Below are 21,087 nucleotides of genomic sequence, written 5' to 3'. Positions count from 1 at the left end.
TGTCCTTGGATGATGATACCTACTTCCTTCCCACCCCCCACACACCCCCAAGCCCCTGGCAGCCACAAGTCTGTTCTCCATTTCTATAATTTGATCATTTCAAGAATGCTATGTGGAACAACTGGATATCCACATGCAAAAGAACATCAAATGCATGTACCTCACACCATATATAAAAGTTACAAAACTCACTCAAAATAGATCAAAGCCCCAAATGTATGAGGTAAACTATAAATCTCTTATGAGAAAACATAGGTAGGGGCACCTGGGTGGTTCAGTCGGTTGGGTGACTGCCTTCAGCTCAGGTCATGATCCCAGGGTTCTGGGATCGAGCCCCGCATCGGGCTCCCTGCTCAGTGGGGAGTCTGCTTCTCCCTCTCCCTCTGCCTGCTGCTCCCTCTTGCTTGTGCTCTCTCTGACAAATAAATAAAATCTAAAAAAAAAAAGAGCAAGAGAGAAAACATAGGTAAATCTTTGTGACACTGGATTAGGAAATGGTTTCTGAGAAATGACCATCTGACCTAAGAAAAAACAACCACCTAAGAAAAAATAGAAAACTGGATTTCATGGAAATTTAAAAACTTCTGTACTTCAAAGGTCATCATCAAGAGAGGGAAAAGGCAACCCGCAGGGAAAAATACTTGCAAATGATACATCTGATAAGGACCTACCATCCAGAACACAGCCAGAACACAAACTCAACAACAATGAAAGAAATGGATGATCCAATTAAAACACAGGCAGTGAGTCTGAACAAACATCTCTCCAGGAAGACACGCAAATGGCCGATGAGCACGCGGAAGGACACTCAATGTCACTAGTCATCAGGGAAACGCAGATCAAAACCATGATGAGACACTGCTCCACACCCACAAGGACGGCTATCATCCAAACAAGGCTAACAGCAAGTGTCAGCAAGGATGTGGAGAAACCCAAACTGGTCTGCCTGGCTGGCATGGATGTGAATATAAAATGGGGCAGTTTTCCACTGTGGAGAACGGAGTTACCTCAAGCCCCAGCATTCCCAGGTGCAGACCCAAGAAGAACGCAAGCAGGTCTACACAAAAGCAGCACGAGCGATGGTGAGCCGACAGGCGGAAACAACCCAAAGGCCCAGCAGCCCCGGTTACCCACATAAAAAGGAATGCCGCGCTCACGTGGGCTACACGTGCACTGAGAGGCGCCAGACAGAGCAGACCCACATGCCACAGGACTGCACGCACAGGAAAAGTCAGAAAGCAGGTGGGTGGCTGCCAGAGGCCGGGCAAGGAGGGAAGGAGTGATGCAGGAGCAGTTTCTTTTTTGGGGTGACCACACGGGTCTGGAATGAGACAGCAGGGGGAGGGCTGCACAACCATGTAAATACACCAAAATCCACTGAATCATATGCTGTAAAAAGGTGAATTTTATGATGTGAATGACATCTCAGTTTAAAAACCTCAACTGCCCTAATTTTATGCAACTCACTGAAGTGCGAGCCGCCTGACACAGGTGCCCACAGCACGTCCGGCCGGTCACCGGTGGGCCCGCTGTCCCGGGCAGAGGGAAGAGAGGCACCGAGGCGGCCCCCTCCCTCAGGGACGCCGGGCTGGAGAACGCGCCCCCTCCACAAAGCGTGACCAGCGTCACCATTCAGTCAGGCGCCACTCGGGAGTTTCATGAATAACATTTATTGGCCGCATTCGCCAGAGTCTCACCCGCATCCACAGCAGCAGCACCACAACGGAGCACTGCCTGACGAAGAAGAACTTAGACCCAACCCCGGTGTGAGTTACAGGATCTGAGAAAATGGTGGCTTATCACAGACTCCTCCTGACTTGACGGCTTTCGTTAAAGACCTCGATTATGACTGACATTTTCGTTGATGTTCTCGGCAGTGGCTGAAGACTCCAACTTCAAAACCAAAACAAGTGGCTGGAAAGCAAAGAGAAATGCAGTTACTTGGAACTGTGCCCCACGCTGAGCCCATGCCGCCCTGGCAGGACCTGGTAGGGAGCCTCCCTGGGTTGGAAGGCGGGGGGACCCCCACAGTGGAGGAGGACGCCATCTGAGTCCCCGAGGAGCCAGGCAGGAAAGGGTACAGGGAGGCGACGCCAGGGTGTGTCGTAGCTGGCTCACTTCCAGCCGTGGGTCCTCGGATGAGGCACTCGGCCCCCAGAGCCCACTCTCCCCCTCGGGGCAGGAAGGAGAGTCCCCGCCTTGTGCAGCTGTGAAAGGGACCCGATGCAGCTGCAGTGGGCCCCATCGAGAAGGCCCGTTTGACTGTCACAACTCTTCAAGGGTCCCTGCTGGGGAAGTCTCAAGCTCACCTCCCCTCCGGAGGCCTTCACAGTTCTAGCAAATCTCTGCCAGGCCAGCCCACAGGCAGCTGGCAGCTTCTCCTGAGAGAAGCTGGTCGAACAGTTTGGGGGATCTCACAGAGCACCCCGCAGACAAGAGAGTTCTCCTGGACATCTAGCTGGCACCTGTACCTCGGCCCAAGAGCCTGGCTCTGAGGCAAACGCCTCCTCCACGGTCATTAGCACCTTCCCTTTGGCCTACCCTGACCATCTACCTCATGTACCATCTACAGCCGAGCTGCTTCTTACGCTTCCCAGAGTGGGCACCAGGGAGTCCAACTCATTGTGACGGTCAAGTTGGCAAACACACACAAAGAAAAGATGAATCTTCACGCAAAGCAAAGAAGAAACAATCTCACGGTTTCACGAGCTACTCACGCTCACAGATCACCCAGAGCCACCGGCCCCCTGCCCAAGAGCACATGCCCCAGAGAGGCTGCAGGTCCACAGGGGCACTCGCATGTGGATGCGCCCTGTGGCATCGTTTGTAATCACAGGGTTAGAGGAAATACCAGTGCCCAACACCAGGAGAGCAGACCCGCAGGGGCGCAGGCCTTCTGCTTCCAGCCAGGACCAGAGACAAAGACAGAGCTAACCCCCTGCTGTGAACAACACCAACGAGGACACTGGACAGAAGACACCAACAACCATTTTCAGATACTGGACACTTTCTAGTACATTCCTCTTACAATTACAGGAAGACGGACGATTAAGAAGCAAACAAATCAATATATATAAATTTGATCTGCTGATACAGTTTTGCACATCTTCTATCCACACGCATTTGTGTATCTGCATGTCCTTGCACACAGCTGTGATCAAAGAGCCTGAGTACGAGACCAAAGGAAGCAGTCCTGCCTGTCCCCAGGCGGGGGGTTGGGAGGGACACCCTGGAGGAGGGCCTAGGTGGGGATCTAAGTGACAAGGCCTGAGTGAGGCTGGTGGGGTCGAGGCTGGGGCAAAGGCCTTCCAAAATGGAGCCTCGATGGCTGGGACCAGGCCGGCAGGGAGAAGCCGCAGGTCCCCAGGCCGGAAGCTGTGCTTACTCCCCAGCGGGGTGGCTGGGCAAGCGGCCTCTAACAGCCACCTTCAACCTCGACGTGACGGAAATGTGTGCAGACTGGAACCAGTGGCAGCCACGGGGACGAGGTGAAGAAAGGCAGGCTGCCCCAAAATGCCCAGTGCCCCACCGTCAGCTCTGATGTGCCTGGACTGCTTGTCCATTAAGTGTGTGCTGGAGTAAGATCCCCACGTAGGGTGTGAGCAACTAACTCTGGACGGTGAGAACAGCACCATGGTGATCCCGCTGCAGCCATTCCTTACCCTTTCTTCAGCCACAGCCAACTTCTCCCCCATCCTGGATTCAACTAAACCCCCAGCCCCTGACCCAAAAGGCCGGGGAGTGAGATGGGCCCAGGGCCCCCACCGCCCCCGCCCTGTGCCTGCTCACCGAATAGCCACCACGACCCTCAGGACCGCCTGCAGGAGGGTCAGGAGGCTGAAGGGCAGGAGGGGGGCCGGGGGGCTCACTCCCCTCCCTGGGGCCAGTGGCTCATGCTGGTGAAGGGCCTGGAGCTGCTGCCACTTGAGGAGGAGGCGCCCGTCACAGCAGATCCGCCAGCGGTTGTACCAGGAGCGCAAGTCCAGGGCGGGTTCTAGGCGAGAAAGCGAGTCAGGCCCCGGGCAGAGTGGGGGCAGAGTGGGGGCAGAGCGGCGCATGTGCACACCACAGAGGGGAGAACCCTCCAGAACCCAGGGCAAGGATGCCAGGTGTCCCGGCAAGGCCGGTCACGGCCCCGAGAGTGCGGACGCTGACCGACACCCATGGAGATGAAGAGAACACCGCTGTCTACTTATTTCTGGGCTGACTGGGGGCTCATGCCAGCATCTTTATCCCTTACAGCCACATGATGAGCTAGTTAGGGATGAAAAAACATAGAATTTAGCTGGGATGTGCCTCCCATTAATTTTTTGGGTTTTTTTCCCAAGGGGGGGCACAAGTGGGTGAAGCTCAGATGAAACCAGACTGGCAAGAAGTTGATAATGAGTAGAACTTAGTGATGGAAACACGGGATTTATGGGAGTATCTGAAAAAAACACAACCACAGATGGGACTCCAGTTGCTAGCTTTTGAGATCTGCTCTGGTCCACATGGGACCCTTCCGACATCACATCTTATTTATATTACACTTATTTATATTAGAGCATGCTACGACTACAAATTACACTATATTTATATATTACATATACCACACGCATACTCTATTTGGCATATTATATGCTACATTACTACTCTAATTATACTAACGTGTAAAAGCATGGTTAATATAGAACACAATATTTTCTTTATTAAACAATCCTACTGCAAAAGCATAGGGAAGAAAAGCAGATAAGCCCCCTCTTTACAAAGAAAATACAAGATGAAAAATACAGATTTTTCTCTTTAAAACGGAAATAATCTGGATTTGAGGCTAAGGGAAATATTTTTAAATAACTTTTTTTAAATCATACTTTTAAATCACTCTACACAAAGTTCAAGGGGAGCTGGTACCAGTGAGACCTGGGCTCTCAGTCCTGTCCTGGGAACATCTTCGGGCCTGAATGGGTTAAGGCTTGACTCGTTGTTTGTATAAATTGCCTGCACTATTAAACAAGGACTGGAGAAAAGTTAATACTAGCTTTTGAACATGTATCAAATTGATGCATAGGATTCAACAATAAGCCGAGCTTTTAGCTTTTCCTAAAGATGCAGAGTATTCAAAACCAAAAACAACCAATAAAAATAACCCACAAATGTATGATTACACAGTTAAAAGAGCAGTTTCTCCAACTGTTCTTATCCTCCTACTGTGGTTTCTTTCTTAAAGGGATTTCTGGCTCTTCTCCCCCAAACTGGAGCCAACATGCTGCTTTCTGTTTTGTTGATTATACGGCCCCCAGTCGTGCTCTTTGAGCTCCTGAGCTCCTGTCTTCCCCACCCCCACAGGTCACCTATTCGGTCAGCCCAGACACACACCACCAACCCGCATCCACACCCACACAGGACTTCAGTTTTTCAGAGCCACAGGAATGGGGTCCAGCTGCACGGCCTGCAGCAATTTGTTTTTCTTCGCTGCAGTGTGTCTGGGGCTTCCTCCCGTCGTCCCTAAGGGCTGCGTGCTCTACATGGCAGGTGCCACATTACAAATACACCCTCACGCATGTCCATCCTCCCACTGGGAGACATTTCAGCTGCTTCGGACACCTTGCCAAGGACACTGCTGCTGCAGACAGGCATGCATGTGGGAGTGTCTACCAGACACTACCCGGACATGGGCTTGCTGGAGTAAAGATGACGCGTATTACAAAAGTTGACTGATGGGAGAAATGGGTGAAGTGGTCAAAAGGTACAAACTTCTACTTATAAAATAAATAAGTCCTTGGGCTCTAACGTACAGCACGACCATAGTTAATAATACCGTATTGTATATTTGAAAGTTGCTAAGAGAGTCGATCTTAAAAGTTCTCATCACAAGAAAAAAAGTTTGTTAACTATATGAGGTGAGAGATGTTAACTAGACTTACTGTGTCGGTCATTTCACAAAAATATAAGTATCAAACCGTTACACATACTCCTGAAACTAATATAATGTTCTATGTCAATTATATCTCAATAAAAAATAATTTGATAGATGCCTCTAAACTGCCCCACAAAGGCTGTGTCCATCTGTGCTGCTCCTAATTGTGTCGCTCTTATTATCAGGGAAAACAGTATTTTTGCAGCATTAAGAGGTGGGCATGCTGGCTGGTGGCCACTCATTTCCTGGGCACTCTCCCACCCGGCCCTATGCTCCTGGGTTCTGGGCAGGCCGCTCAACTGCTCGCCCATCACAAGAACCGAGCCCCAGCCTGGCATCCATCCATTCCCTCCTTCACAGATTCCAGCAAGGGCTGCTCACCACGCACAGCACGGGAACGGCTGGGCAAGGGGAGGACCTGATGCGAACCACCCAGCATGTCCACCCCTTTGCTCGCGTGCAGTGCAGAGGAAGCATACATGTCGGCCATCGGCGCCGGACAAGGCCTTCAAGAGCAATCCAACCCATTTGTTTTAGAGACAAAGAAAATAAAGGTGGGGATGGAGATGCCACCTCCTCAAGGGCTGACGTGAGTGCATAAGTATATACCGGCTCACAGATACATAAATCCACAAACACGCTTTGTTGCAGATACATACCGCATCATGAACATACGTATCCGTGGTATGGACCACGTCTGCCAGAAATACGTGGACGTGTGCATACTAGCTCTCAAATACATAAATGTATAAATGTACCACAAAATGAGTGCATACCTAAATACGTCACAAACATACATTGTGTCCTGCATATGTAAATGTAGGCATAGGTACCGTATCACTAGTAAATACACTTACTAGGTCATAAGTGTATGTGTGTATGTATACGCCAGAACACACACACACAATGTCACAAACTATGGAAGATTAGAGCCTAAAAGAAAATACACTTTAGATACCATCTAACTCCAGGCTGCAAATTGGCTTCATCTTGAAAGCCAAGGCAGATAGACTGGTAGAGTGTAAGGCTTCTCTAGGTTCCCTGGGGAAAAATGGTAGATGGCTAGCGACGCCTGGCAAGAAAAGGGGGTGAAGATGCGGTATGTGTGTCATATGCCCATCTCTGTTTTACAGATACCTGGGGATGAGAGAAGTCTCCCCATCCCCACCATGACACCCCGCCTTCCTTGGGGAGTGAGGGGATGAAACACGTATGCTCGGTTACCTTGGATGCCTTTACAACTCTGCTGCCTTTTCACCACCTAAAAGAAAAGAATGGGGGCAGATGTGTCAGCCCAGCCTGGTCGTCTACCAGAAGGGTGGGCCCAGGGATTGGGCCGGAAACCAGGAAAGGGCTGTGGCCAGCTCAGAATGCAAGCCATGGTCCCCTTTTAAAGGGCCTCTGAGTCTTAATTCTGGGGACAGTTTGCTACTTGATGAGAGAAAACCAGCAAATGATAAGTGGATGAAGGCAGAAAGCAAGCCTCTATCGACCACCCAGGACACCCAGAAAGCATGGGAGAGAAGGGGCCATGGGGCTGAGGAGGACTGGACCTGGCCAGCAACCCCAGGAGTCACCGCCCTGGAACCCAGAGCCCTGGAGGCGCCCAGACAGAGCTGAAAAGCCAGGACAGAAATTCAGAGCGATGGACCTTCCCGGCTCCTCCCTCTGCCTGCCAGGATGCCCAGAGAGCTGGAGAGGGCGCTGAGGCAAGGTGAGGGATGTGCAGAAGAGGAAGGAGTAGGAGGCAGGAGAGACGGCATTAAAGGTGGGGGCAGTGATGAGAGACCCCCTTTAGAGAGCCGTGCGGCCCACCCTCCCAGCACCCCCCAGGACACCGAGCTGGCCCTCCTCTGCACACACCCGCCTCCTACACTCCACTGCACTCACTGTGCCTTCCAGGAGACCCCAGACACCAGTGGAGGCCACTGTGGGGAAAGAACCCAGCACCCTCCACCCCATCTCCGGGTCCCTCTGGGGCCTCGCTGCCGTGAGCCTCCCTCTTACCTTCTTGTGAGGCCTCAGGACCTGGGGCACCCAGTAGGGCATCACGGCCTGATCCCTAGGCATCGGGAGGCGGCCCCCAAAGCGGTGGCATGGGCAGGGGCATGCCTCGGAGGTTTTGGGGATATGAAACCGGACCATCTTTTGGATCTAACAGAGAGGAAGGGAAGAGAAGGTCCAAAGGGGTTGTACCCCAGAAACCTTCGCCCTGGGATGGGGCCCTGGGGAGCTCCTCTTCTGTAACCTCCCACAGGCCCACCCCAACCACCCAGCTGAGGGAGCAGTCTCCCCCTCACGACATTCCCTGGGGCTGCCTGCACCTCTGCAGTGGGAGGTCTACATGGCTGCCATGGGGGGACACGTGAATTACAGTCAGGAGACGTGGCTCTGTCTTGAGTCTGCAGGCCTCCGGGAGTGGCCCCTAGGCACAACGTTTAGCCTCTCTGAGCCTCAGCGTTCTTGGCTACAAAGCTTTCTGAAAACATGGGTCAGAGTCTAAAATGGACAGCGTCTGATCCAGCAGTTCCACTCTGGGACACGTGTGTACCTGCAGAACGACGCTCCCAAGAACAGTCGCTGCAGCACAGCTGTCGTGGCCCAAGAGCCCAAGGGCCTGTCTGGCAGGGACACGGGGACAACAGGGAATGGGGCAGGCTTTGGAAAGTGCAAGGCAGACCCGTCTGTCCTGATGTGAATGAATGCAGAGACATGATGTGGAGTGGGAGACGTAGCACACAGGCCCGGATGCAGCCATGTGCAGTTTTTACAGAAAATCTACGTGCTATGACTCCTGGGCGTGAGTTGTTGGGACCACACGGCCTTGTCTCATTCCCTACCCTCCCCATAGCCCTGCCCTTTGCCCTGGGACCGCCGTTCGTTCCGGCAGAGGGGCAGCGTGGAGCCCGCCCCCGGACTTCGCTTAGGCCGTGCAGGGGTTTGGCGCACAGAACGAGGAGGAAGTGACGGCAGCCAGGTCTGGCCAGGCAAAGCGGCCACACAGGCCTCTAAACGTCTGGGCCTGCACACTGGCCCCTAGATCAGGGGCAGGTGGGGCCGGCCCACCCAGCTGAGCCGCTCACAATGACAGGGACTGCAGTTTGAAGGCAGGCAGTCGGGCAATGTGTCACGTGCCGCTGGTGAAAGACCACACGCACAGCACATCTCCGGGCTGCACAGGGAAGCCTCGGGGGAGGCGCAGCCGGGGTATCCCCCCTGAACCAGCGTAAGTTCCCGCCATGTGCTCGGGTCACACGTTAGAGAAAAGACAACAAAACCTACTTGTGAGTGGACCCTGCTGACTTCCCGAGGCAGAGGAGAAGTGGCCCAGAGAAGGTGTGCGACATGCTGCAAAGCACAGGACCCCACAGGGGAGGGCCCAGGGGCGGAAGGGTCATCCAAAGGAAGAGATGGAAGGGGTTCTGGAGAACCCAGGAACCTCCGTCCCCCCCCACCTCCTGCCAACATGGCACTGCCCAACAGGACCGGCATACTCGGGCCGGTTCTGCCCCATCCACCAAGCGCTGGCTGAGCACACTCTCTGAGCACGCACGGCGCTAGGAGCAAAGACCTGTCCTGCCCACAGCAGTTCACTATGCAGCGCTGTCCGCTGACAGAATAAATGCCAGGATGCGGGGGAGCAGGAGTGGGGAGAAACTCCAGGCCGGGAAAGTCTGTCTGGGAAGCATCACTGAGCTGCGCCGCAGGGGCCGGCTAGGTGGAGAAGGCAGCAGAGCAGCATGTGCCTGTTGGAGAGCCCTCAGGATGTGGACAGAACGAACTTCCCAGGCACACCCTATGGGCTGCCCCCACAGCAATCATTCCCCAGCCCCCCTTGTTAAAAGAACCCAGCTTTACTCAAGGGGCAAAGTGCCCAGTCCCAAGGGAGCAGCACCAGCCAGTCAGGGCTTTGCCAGGAATGAGTCTGGAGGTGAGGACAAAGAGACAAAAGAGAAGTTGGCTGGGGCGTCTGGGAATTTTTTTATCCCTGATGAGAGAGCAGAATGGGAAGGTAAGCCTTCTATGCCTCCCCTGAGAAAAGGAGGACCCCAGAAAGGCTCACTTTCTGCCACGTGTATCATGGTGTAAAAAGGAGACCCATGGCCACCATCTCGAAACACTAAAGATGACAGCGCCACACTATGCGTAAAGGATAAAAAGACGCTGGTCCTTAAGCACACTGTTCAGCCGTAAAGCCAATCCTAGAAGAGTCCTCTCTCTACCAAGAATGGATGAACCCACTGCGGGTCAGTTTCCTGTTACTTGCACCTAACCCTTCCCTCTGTTGGAACAGAAGCCTGAGGGGCAAGTGGAAAGGAGGCTGGAGCCAGGCGGGGGCAAGATCAGGAAGGACCCCAGGAACTGTGTCCGGGACTTTGTTCCACACTCAGAAGTTGGGAGCTACAGAGGAGTGATAGGACCAGATCCACAGTTTTAAAAGCTCATGGGGCTGCCGATCAGAACACGGACAGCCAGAGCTAGAGAGGACAGAGGCGGGGAGACCAGCCGGAAAACATGAGACAGGCTAGGCACCTTGGCCTTTGTATTCCTTCCATCCTGCTTAGGGCCACCTCCTCCCTGACGCCCAGCAGCACAACTCAGTGGGGAGAATTCTGGATTCTAATCCCTCGTGTGCTATGAACTGACTGTGTAACCTTAGAAAAGCCTGCCCCACTCTGGACCTCAGTCTGCCCATCTTTTAGAGGGGTACAATAATATCTACCCTGCCCAACTTTCAAATGATACAGTGACCAACAGGAGGGACTAAGGCCGTCATCACTGCCTAGAACATGACTCAGTCATCTTGAAGCCAGTGACCCCTTTGAAAGTCTACTAAAAAACAAGAAATGAGAGAGATGGCCTCACTACAGATTCTACTGATATTAAAAGAGTAATTAGAAAATATTATGAATAACATCATGCCAATAAATTTGACAATGATGTAATGGGTAAATTCCTTAAAGTTTGCTAAATAAGAAGCAGATAACCGAAATAACTCTGTATCTACGGAAAAATTAAACTTGTAGTTAAAAACCTTCCCACAAAGGAAGCTCTGTCCCACATGGCTTCAGTGGTAAATCCTACCAAACATTAAAGGAAGAAATAATACCAATTCTACACAAAGTCTTCAAAAAACTGAAAATGAGAGAATACTTCTCAACTCATTGTACCAGGCCAGCGTTACCCAAATACAAAGGCAAACAAGGACAATGCAGATCAATATCCCTCATGAATAAACATGCAAAACTTCTAATCAAATATATGAAGGAGAATGCATCATGATTAAAGGGGGTTTCTCCTAGGAAATGGTGTAACTTTTGAAAATCCACCAACGCAATCCATCATATTAACAAACGAAAAAAAGTGATAATCTCAATAGACAGAAAAAATCCAATGTTCATTTTGGATAAAACCTCTCAGCAAACTAGGAATAGCCAGAACTCCCTCAGCCTGATGCAGGGCATCTAAACCAACAGCTAACATCCTACTTCATGGTGAAAACCTGAATGCTGTCCCTCTAAGATGAGGAAGAAGACAAGGACGTCTTGTCTCCCCACTCCACTCAACAGTGTACTGGAAGTTCTAGCCAGGGTATCAGGCAAGAAAAATAAAAGGCATCCAAACTGTAAAGGAAGGAATGAAATCATCTCTCTCTGCAGATGACATGATCATCTACGTAGAAAATCTGATGGAATCTACAAAAAGAGCTACGAGAATAAAGGAGGTAACCATTATTGTAGACTACAAGATCAAAATACAAAAATCAGTGGTATTTCTAAATACTAGCAATGAACAATCATAAACCGAATTTTTAAAATGATGTCATCAAAGCTATGAAAAACTTACGGATCAACGTGACAGAAGGTATGTCAGACCCGTGCACTGCTGACTGCAAGCGACCCCTGAGAAACACGAAAGGCCTACACGGATAGAGAGGTCACCACGTTCTCGGGTCAGAAGAGTCAGTGTTATTAAGATGATCATTCTCTTTACACTAATTTACACAAAAAAGACCAACCAAACTCCCAGCAGGACATTTCTGTAGAAACTGGCAGATGGATTCTAAAACTCACATGGAAATGCAAGGAAACTAGAATGACCAACTTAAAGAAAGAGAACCGGCACTGGAGGACACACGGCTCCTTATAAAGTCACAGTAATGGAGACAGCGTGGCGGCATGCAGACAACGAGAGCAGCAGAAGAAACGGAGTCCGGAAACAGACCCACAGCTACATGCACAGCTCGTTTCTGGCAAAGTTGCAAAGGCCAGCCAGGGGAGAAAGCATGGGCTCTATGACAGGTGGCATTAGAACAACTGGACTCCCACGACGAAAGCAAAGGAACTTCAACCCATACCTCAAGCTACACACAAAAATTAACTTAAAATGGATCACAGACCTAAACACAAACTGTAAACTATAACACTTCCAGAAGAAAATAAAGGAGAAACCTTTCCGACCTTGGCGTAAGCTAAGATTTTTTAGGAATACTTAGAAAGCATGTCCTACCACTGTGCTGGGGGGAGGAGCACACCTAAGCAAGATCCAGAAAAGGTCAAATTGATAAACTGGACTCCATCAAAATTTAAAACTTATGCTCTGTGAAAAATACTGATAAGAGAATAAAAGAACAAGTCAAAAACATGCAGAAATGTTTACAAATTGAATACCTCATATTATATCCAGAATATATAAAGAACTCTCAAAACTCCATAATTTAAAAAAAAAAGCAAACAACCCAATGTTTCTAAATGGGCAAAATATCTGAACACATATCAAGTAAGACATGCAGATGGCAACAGCATATGGAGGAGACACTCAGCATCACCAGTTACTATGGAAATACAAACTAAAGCCAGAGCAAGACGCACACCTATTAAGATGGCTAAAATTTAAAAGACTGACCAAACCACGTGTTACTGAGGATATGGGGGAACTGGAACTTTATACGCTGCTGGTGGGAATGTAAAATGATACAACCACTTTGGAAAACAGTTGACAGTTTCTTAAAAAGTTAAACATACACTTACCCCATGATCCAACAAGTCCACTCCTAGCCATTTGCCCAAGAGAAATGAAGGTATGTTCATACAAAGACTTGTACACAAACATCCACAGCAGCTTTATTTGTAATAGACAAAACTTGTGGAGAGGGTGCAAATGTCCTTCACTAGACGAATGGCTGCACTGTGGTCCAGTCATATGATGGACATCACCCAGCACCATTCAGCAACCACATGGAGGAAGCTCGGAAATAATTATGCTGAGTGAACGAGGCCAAAGAGGACCTACTATATGATTCCATTTATATAAAATCTGAGAAAATGCAAGCTGATCTGGGGTGACCGAAACAGATCAGTGGTTGCCTGGGGATGGCAGGGCGGGGAAGGCTGGGGGGAGTCACAAAGGGGCACAAGGAAACCTTTCAGGGTTGTGTGTATGCACGTCAGCTCAGCAGCCGTGGTGGTTTCACAGATGGATATCTATGTCAAGACTCAGCAAACTGTACACTTCACATATGTGCAGTTATCACATGCCAGTCTTAACTCCATAGATCTGGTTTTTGAAAAAAAAAAAAAAAAAAAACTGGATTTAAAAAAAAAACACACAAAAACTGTCTCCCAGAAATTGTAAGAAATCACACATATGACATCTTTGATTTTGAGGGGCGACTGGTCCCCTGAAGTTAACCCTGGACTAGACGAAGCAGCCCTGGTCCAAGTCACCTACCTGCTTTCGGGGTCTCAAGGACAAAGGAACCCAGTAAGGCAACGCCGCCTTGACCCTGGGCACCGGCAGGCAGCCCCCGAATTTGGCCTGGCACTCACAGCAGATGGGCTCTCGATGAACAGTGCTGGGGACGGGACACATCTGAGCAAGAGCCAGAAAAGACAGAATTAAACATGCTGCTGTGTCTGCAATGTGAGCCAAGGAACTCTCTGGAATAGTCAATGAATGCTTGGAGAGAGCCAGGGTTGAGGCCGGGCGTCCAGGGGCAGGGAACAGGGGCCCCAGCTCCTCCTGCAGCTCAGCAAGAGGCAGGCTACCATGGCTCACTCTCCAGAGTCAGTCAGAGGGGGACCAGCGGGGCCTGCAGACCAGCTGCTAGGACTCCCAGCCACTTCCTGCCGCGTTACCATGGGCAAGTCTGGGGGAGTACAACCGACTGCGGTGGGGAGAGGGTTGCTCTCCTTGGATGTCAATGTGCCATCGGTGCTTTACATTCACAAAGGCTTCCACATCCATCCCGTGATCCTCACCACGCCAACATGCAGGAAGGAGCGGGGAAGTCATCCTCTCCAGGGTCAGGTGAAGAAGCCGATTCCCAGAGCAGGCACATCAGGGGGCACTACTGTTCTCCCAGGCCTCCTGAATCCCTGTGCTGAAGTGTCTTCAGGAGCCAGGGGTGGGGGAGGCAGTGGGTGACCCTACAGAGATACTGGGGGCCGGCTGATGGGCCCTGGAACCGCAGACTCCGTGTCTGCCACATCCTCATGAGGTGCTGTGGGCCCACCCACCGTCTCCACGTTCCCAAACCCGTGGCCTTATCGGAGTTGGAGCAAAGTTGCGGAGAGCTTGCTTTCCTTACCGAATGATCTACGAGGCTCACTTCTTTCCCAAAGGGTTGAAATGTGCTCTTCCTAGAAAACAAGAACAGGAAGGCTTAGAAAGTTCTGAGCTTTGTGTAAATGGGGGGGGGGGGGGGGCCCCCCGGGGGGGGGGCCGGGGCGGGGCCCCCGGGCCCGCCCCCCGCCCCAAAACCCCGGGGGGGGGGGGGCGGCCCTGGGGAGCCCGGGGGGGCGGAGGGGCCGACAACAGAAGCAGGTGGACGCGTGCCCCGGAAGGTCGCGCTTCCCAAACCTACTGGCTTCACCCACTCCCCAGCCAACCCGGTGCTGGGCCCGTCAGGGACCCACAGGAGGGCTCCCACCGGGTGAGAACTTCCCAGCCACACCCGCAGGGCAGCCCGAGCGGACTCGGAACACTCGAGGCAGAGACCGTGGAAACTGCGCGCAAATGGAACGGCCTTCGGGGCCGCCGCTCTGGTTCCTCCGCAGCGCCTGCCCCGCCCCCAGGCACGAGTCGCCACGAGGCCACACGCCGGCCCGGGCGCCCTAAAGGGACCGCAGCGCAGAGCGAGTCCCCCGGCGGCGCGGAGCCTCAGGGTGGGGGACGCGGGGCCCGTGCTTCCCCGTCGCGGCCCCACGTCAGGTCCCCGGGCCAGGCGGCGGCGGCACGCGGCTGCCACGGGCGCGGGGCCGCCCCGTCGCCGCGCCCGCCCTTCAGACGCGTCCGACGCCCCGGCCCCAGCCCCGAGGCTGGCGCCCGGCTCTCGGCAGAGCGGCCCGCGGGTCAGCCCGGCGAGCCTCGTGCTGCGGCTTCGTGCCCGAACTTAGGGCAGGGGCAGATCCCTCTGTTCGGGGCTGTCAGCCCCAGAGGCGCCGGCTCCAGGGAGCGCAGCTGACGGACGGACGGACGGACGGCCCGACCACAGTCCCCAGCGTGGGACCGTCCCCTGACGTTCTCCGGTCGGCAACACTAACTGGCCCTCCGGTGCTTACGTCAGCGTAGGCGTGCCGTCCGCCCTGCCTACGCGCTCCAGCCGCCGCCGGGCCGGGGCGACCGGGGCCCGCGCCCCCCAGGGACGGGGCTGGGGCCGCCCCGGGTGCGGCGTCCGCGGCCCGGCGAGCGGGGCTCCGGGACGCACCTGCCTGCCGCGACGCGCTCGGGGCAGTGCGTGCTGACAGACCCAACGGACACCCGAGGGCCCCCGGAAGTGCCCGCCGCGGCTCCGACAGGGTCGCGGCGCTGGTGGTGGTGGTGACCATCGTGAGGCGGGTGACGACAGCGGGGCCGGCCCCCACGCGTGTGGCTCCGCCCCGAGGCCAGCCCGCGCGCGCGCGCACGCGCACGCCCGCGCGCGCAAGGCCCGCCCATCCGCGGGCCCCACCCCTTCCGTCCGCTGGCCGCCGCCCCTCCGGCCCGACGGTCCCCGCGCGCCGCTGCCGTGCCCGAGCCTAGCCAATCACGCGCTGCCTTCCAGGCACGTGCCCTCACCTGGCGGCCGATTGGCCTCTGGCGGCGTGGGGCCCCGGGGTGGGTGGGCCACAGGGAGGGCTTGCGGCGGAGCCCTCGGCGCGGGGCTCGCTTCCTGGCCGGCCGTCGCGGGCGCCGCGGCGGTGTCTCCGCCCCGCGGCCGGCTGACGGAAGCCGCTCGTTGCCTTTCTCGAGCGCGGACTTAGCTGCGCGCCCGGCTTGTGGGCCCACGCCGTGACTCTCAGAGACGCGTGTCGTCCCCGCGCGCCCTGGGGCCGGGCCGTCGGGGGGCCCCGTCGCGGCCCGAGCCCTGGCCCGCCTGCCGTTGCCCCGCAGGCTCCGAAAGACGCCGGCCGCGCCCGTCCGGGGAGCCGGGGGCCGCGTGCCTCTCGGCGTTCCTGGCGGGACCCAGGCCCCGCCCCGAAGGGTGTCCGTGCGGGCCGTGGTACTCGCGGCTCGTGCCGCGGTGGCCCACACCGGCCGCAGTAACTGGCCCTGGCGGGCGGCACCCCGGTGCGCCGCCTTCTGGCCGCGGCGCTGCCCGGGCCTCCCGGCGCCGAGGCCTGCGCGAGCGTGGCCCCCGCGCGCGCGCCGCCTGGGCCGTGCCCCGGCGTGCTGGCGGACGTGGGACGACCCGCTGCGTGGCTGTGCTGTCATGTCGCCGGCGTCTTCCTAGCGAATGACAGAGTCACCCGGGAATCTCCCCACTACCCTAGCATTTCATCTGCCCGCCCGCCTAGGAGCGCGGTCGGCTTTCGCGCCTTCTCCGCTCCTGAGCCCACTGGGACGTGGCTCTGCTGCAAGGGCTCGTGGCCCCTGGACGCTCTGGCCCTCGTGCTGTTCCGCGTCCACGGTCGCTCAGCCCCGCCCCCGGAATGGCTGGAAGGACCAGCAACACCAGGCCCACCGAGGATGCGGCCGCTGGAACCCCCCGTGTTGCTCACGAAGCTGGTAGAACTGCTGGCAAACCACGTGGCACTACTTACAAAACCCAAGCCTGTGAATGAGTACCCTATAACCGAGCTGTTCATGGCCCGGCCATACACCCCAAAGAAACGAGAACTCGGTCCACCAGAAGGCAAGGCAAACCACAGCAAGGTTAACAGCTCCAAACTGGAAGTGACCCAAACGCCCGTTCGTAGCCGGAAAGATGAAAGGAGGAGTTGGTGGCATTTCCAGAGAGAGCAGCACTACATGTGGGTGAGGAAGAGCACACAGCAGTGTGGAGAAGCCAGACCCCCAAAGCAGGCCCATGATTCCCTATGAGTGACCCCGAGTGTGCAGAGGAACCAGGTCCTGACCCCAACCCTGGCCCTGCCTCTCCATCACTGTGTGCGTCGGGCAGGTCGCCCCACTTCGCAAGCCTGGGTGCCGCCTGTAAAACACCGATAGCCGCAGACCAATCCACAGGAAGTTTGAGGAGGTCAGATAAGACCAAGCATGCAGGGGCGCCTGGGTGGCTCAGTCGTTGAGCGTCTGCCTTCGGCTCAGGTCATGATCCCAGGGTCCTGGGATCAAGCCCCGCATCGGGCTCCCTGCTCGGCGGGAGGCCTGCTTCTCCCTCTCCCACTCCCCCTGCTTGTGTTCCCTCTCTTGCTCTGTCTCTCTGTGTCAAATAAATAAAATCTTTAAAAAAAAAGACCGAGCATGCAGTAAGCCTCCCATGCAGGTCAGCTGTCAATACGTGAGTGTGGCAGATCCTATTTTTTCCCTATATTTTCCTTGTCCCTCCCTACTTCAGCCAGGGGTTGGCTCACAGCCACTGCCTCAGAGGAGGGAAGTGGGACCAGAGAAGCCTGTGGCTACCAAACGTTGTTTCCAAAGCCCCCAGGTAGGAGGAGGAGGAGCAGAGAGCACTCTGAGTCCTGGAGTTGCGCAGTTGTGCGGTGTGTTCACCGACCAAGGGTCCCCAGCTGAGAACATGAGTAGGGCTTGCATTCAGCCTGCACTGCCCCTGCCCCTGCCCCCGGAGGCCACCTTATATGACCTGCAGGGGAGCACCCTGGGCTAGCAGTGGCTCAGCAGACCAGAGGGGACCATCTGACCTGGCTTGAAGGGGACAGACAAGTGGTGGGCCACTGAGGCAGGAATGGCCAACACCTGTGCCTCCCCCCAGCCCTCACAGCACTCACGTGCTGATGGCTGTCAACTCCTATAACTGCCCGACGACAGGACTCTCCAGACCCTTGTCCGGGGGCAGGCCAAGAGTGCCAGGGACTAATGGCCCTGGGAGTAGCCCTCAGCAGTGACGGGGAAGATGGATAAGTATCTGAGCTTCTGTGCTGCAGGTGGGACCGCTGTGGGACGTGCTCCACACCACCTCCCAGCATCCCTGCAGGCCTGAGCCCCAGCTGCCCCCACTGCTGTCCCCTTGCTGATGCCCTGTGCACCACCCCTCACTTCCTACCTCCCTCCCCACACCCTATCCCAGTTCATCTCCCCGGTAATAGACTTGCAGATCCTAGCTCAGGGCTGGCTTTTAGGGGAACCCAGCCAAGACCGCCCCTTCTTGCCACCCCTGTGACCGTCACCTACAGCCTGGGGTTCTCTTTCAGAGTGTCATGAAGCCTCGTACCGCCTGCCTGGGACCGGGGCCACCTCTGCCGTCGGAGAGCTGGTGGCAGAGCGGGACTCTCCACAGTCACTCTTGCATGTGGTGAGGGCGGCAGGCTGTGGCAGCATGAGGCCAAGTGAGCGCTAACAAAAGCTTTAAAAACCCAACAAACCCTGGGCAGATGCGGGGAGACCAGCAGAAGGAGGGCAACTGCCGCCTTGCTGGGGCAAGATAAGGGACAAGTCACCAAACAGCCAGAGATGGGGCACAAACGTTCTTCTTCAGTCCCTTGTTCCAGACTGGACTTCCCAATGATTTGAACCTCCTGTAGGAGTGGAAAGAAAAATGGGCCTGTCCTCTACTCCAGACGAGGACCCAACCCCACAGTTAGAAGCAGGGTTTGGGGAGGCCTCTGTGTGACCTGATGGAGCTGGCTGCCAAGACAGAGGGCCCGAAGTGGCAGGTCACACCCCTACCCCTGCAGGTGGACAGAGCAAGGGACAGATCATCCAGCAGCAAGGACACTGTCCTCAGGACCATCCCAGCCACCACCATGCTGGCCCTGGGGACCGTGGCTGGAGGACTGTCCTTTCCACATGTCCACGTCCGTATCCTTGAGAACGTTGTTACTGCTAACCCAGAAGTTGTGATTTTGTTTTGAGGTTTGTTTTTACAGGATAACCTTGCCTGATGGACCCATGACAGGCACAGAGGAGCCCTACAAAGCTAAATCCTGTGGGTTTGGTAAAAACATGATTTAAAAATTTTTTCAAACTTTTTTTTTAAAGTAATCTCTGCACCCAACGTGGGGCTCAAACTTACATTCCTGAGATCAAGAGTTGCACGCTCCTGTCCCCCTTTGGGGGCACTTTGAGATCTCTTAGAAGTGTCCCTTCCCAGTCCAGTCTGGGTCACGGTCATATCAGGTGCCACCGACTCCTGTGGTGTATTAACGGCCCCCGGGATCGAGGACTCCCTTTTTCACTCTGACTGGGGCCCTGCATATGCGACCGGTCCCCGCTGTGCAAGTCAGCTGTCCCAAACCATTACCTTTCCTTGTGGGATCGCAGGCTCCGTCGTCACCCCTTATTCTCCCCACCTCTCCAACCACAACATTCTAGAACTCTCTCTGTGATGCACTGTGGAACCTGGGCTCCCTTTCCTTCTCCTTCACCATGTCCTGTGCTCTGCCAGGGGATAGGGCACCACCACCATCCTTACTGTCATCAGAGCGCCACGAAAGGGACACAGTCCGAGCCAGACAGCCAGGGACCTGTCCCTGTCTCACCCCAGCACCAAAGACTCACATTCTAGTGCTTTCCATGAGATCCCCAGAGTGTCTTCTAGGAGAGGGGCTCCGTGCCATGGCTCCACGCCATGTCTCCCCATGCCCGTGGTGCCCTGTGGGAGCCTGCCTCCCAATAGAACTGTGGAATGTTAGAAGCAGTGGGGGTGAAGCTCCATGGTGATGAGGGCCGTTCACCCGGGCTCCGCAGCCTCTGTCCCCATCCTGGGTCCGGGAGGGAGCCTGAGGAGAGGACGGGAATTGGGTCTAGGTCCTCACCGGCCTCCTGGGCCCTGGTCCACGGGGGGTGCTCGGCAGCCGCTCTCTGAGAGTCTGCAGGAGGGCTGACCAGCCCATGCACTGCAGGGCTCAGGGCTCCCCTCCTCCCCTCCCCAGGCAGGGGTGGCTGCGTCCGGGCTCCTGTTGTCCACCGAGGAGTCACGGGCTCTGGTGAGGTGAGCCCTGGGGCCAAGCCACTAGCAGGTGGGACCTGAGACCGCATGTGGCCCAGCAGCACAACCCAGACAGGAGTGGAATCAGATCTACACCCCAGCTCTCCCGTCTCATTCCCCGAACCCCACATCCAGCTGTGCACGACTCCTCATCCAGACTCTGGTCGCTGCCAGGCCATGCCAGTTCTAATCCGAATCCCCGCAGCAGCCTGGTATAGGGCACCTCCCACCTGCACCTTCCTCACCAGCTGTCCCTTCTCAGCGTGGCCATCAGGGCTCCCGGGGGCTCGCAGTTAGCGCCCCAGGCCTCCCTCGGCCAGAAGGACGCTGTGTCACGTGCACCTATGTGGCTACAAGCACAGATGTGCACTTACAGACCCGCACAAACTCGCACGGCCTACTGGTGGTATTAAAATGTCAGGGGGAGTATGAGGGGAAAGGTCTAGAAAGGCTCCTGGGAGGGAGAGGATAACGAAGAAAAGGCTGAGAGGCGCTGCTCACCGCAGTGCTCTCCTGGAAACCGGACATTCCAAGCAGGCAACGCTACAGGGATGGAGGCGGAGCAGGGGCTGCGGGTGGGGTGCTGACGGCGCAGGGCAGCACCAGGGAATGGAAGCTCCGGACCCCAACCGTGACTCTTGACGGGGCTGTGTGCACACCCATGAAACACGTGCACATACTGAACAGTCCCACGAATTGTAACACAGAAACCAACCGAGATAAAAAAGGACAGCTCAACCATTTCTCACTAAAGAGCGAGGCAGACAGCCGATAGTTGAAAGTCACGTTCCTCTGCATCCTCTTCCCAACAGATGCTGGAAAAGGAGATGCGTGTTACGCAGCACGGAGGACAGCCACAGAC

At 55.1% G+C, this 21,087-nt stretch overlaps 1 protein-coding gene across 1 annotated transcript; it reads right to left on the bottom strand.

Moving 5' to 3' along the window:
- Positions 1-1,650: 1,650 nt before the first annotated feature.
- CUNH16orf95 (chromosome unknown C16orf95 homolog) lies at positions 1,651-16,591 on the bottom strand. The gene is made up of 8 exons (XM_035024507.1): positions 15,956-16,591; positions 15,460-15,638; positions 14,487-14,538; positions 13,628-13,768; positions 7,904-8,050; positions 7,121-7,157; positions 3,790-3,994; positions 1,651-1,914 (listed from the first exon to the last, which is right to left on the bottom strand). Exons 1-8 carry the CDS (start codon positions 16,589-16,591, stop codon positions 1,896-1,898), a joined length of 1,416 nt encoding a protein of 471 aa, XP_034880398.1. The 3' UTR covers positions 1,651-1,895.
- Positions 16,592-21,087: the final 4,496 nt, after the last annotated feature.

The sequence above is a fragment of the Mirounga leonina genome, unplaced genomic scaffold (assembly GCF_011800145.1).
Source record: "Mirounga leonina isolate KUSES-001 unplaced genomic scaffold, KU_Mleo_1.0 Mir_180, whole genome shotgun sequence".
NCBI classification, from domain to species: Eukaryota; Metazoa; Chordata; class Mammalia; order Carnivora; family Phocidae; genus Mirounga; species Mirounga leonina.
Note: the sequence above shows the minus strand (reverse complement) of the source record. Positions and strands in the feature narration are given on the sequence as shown.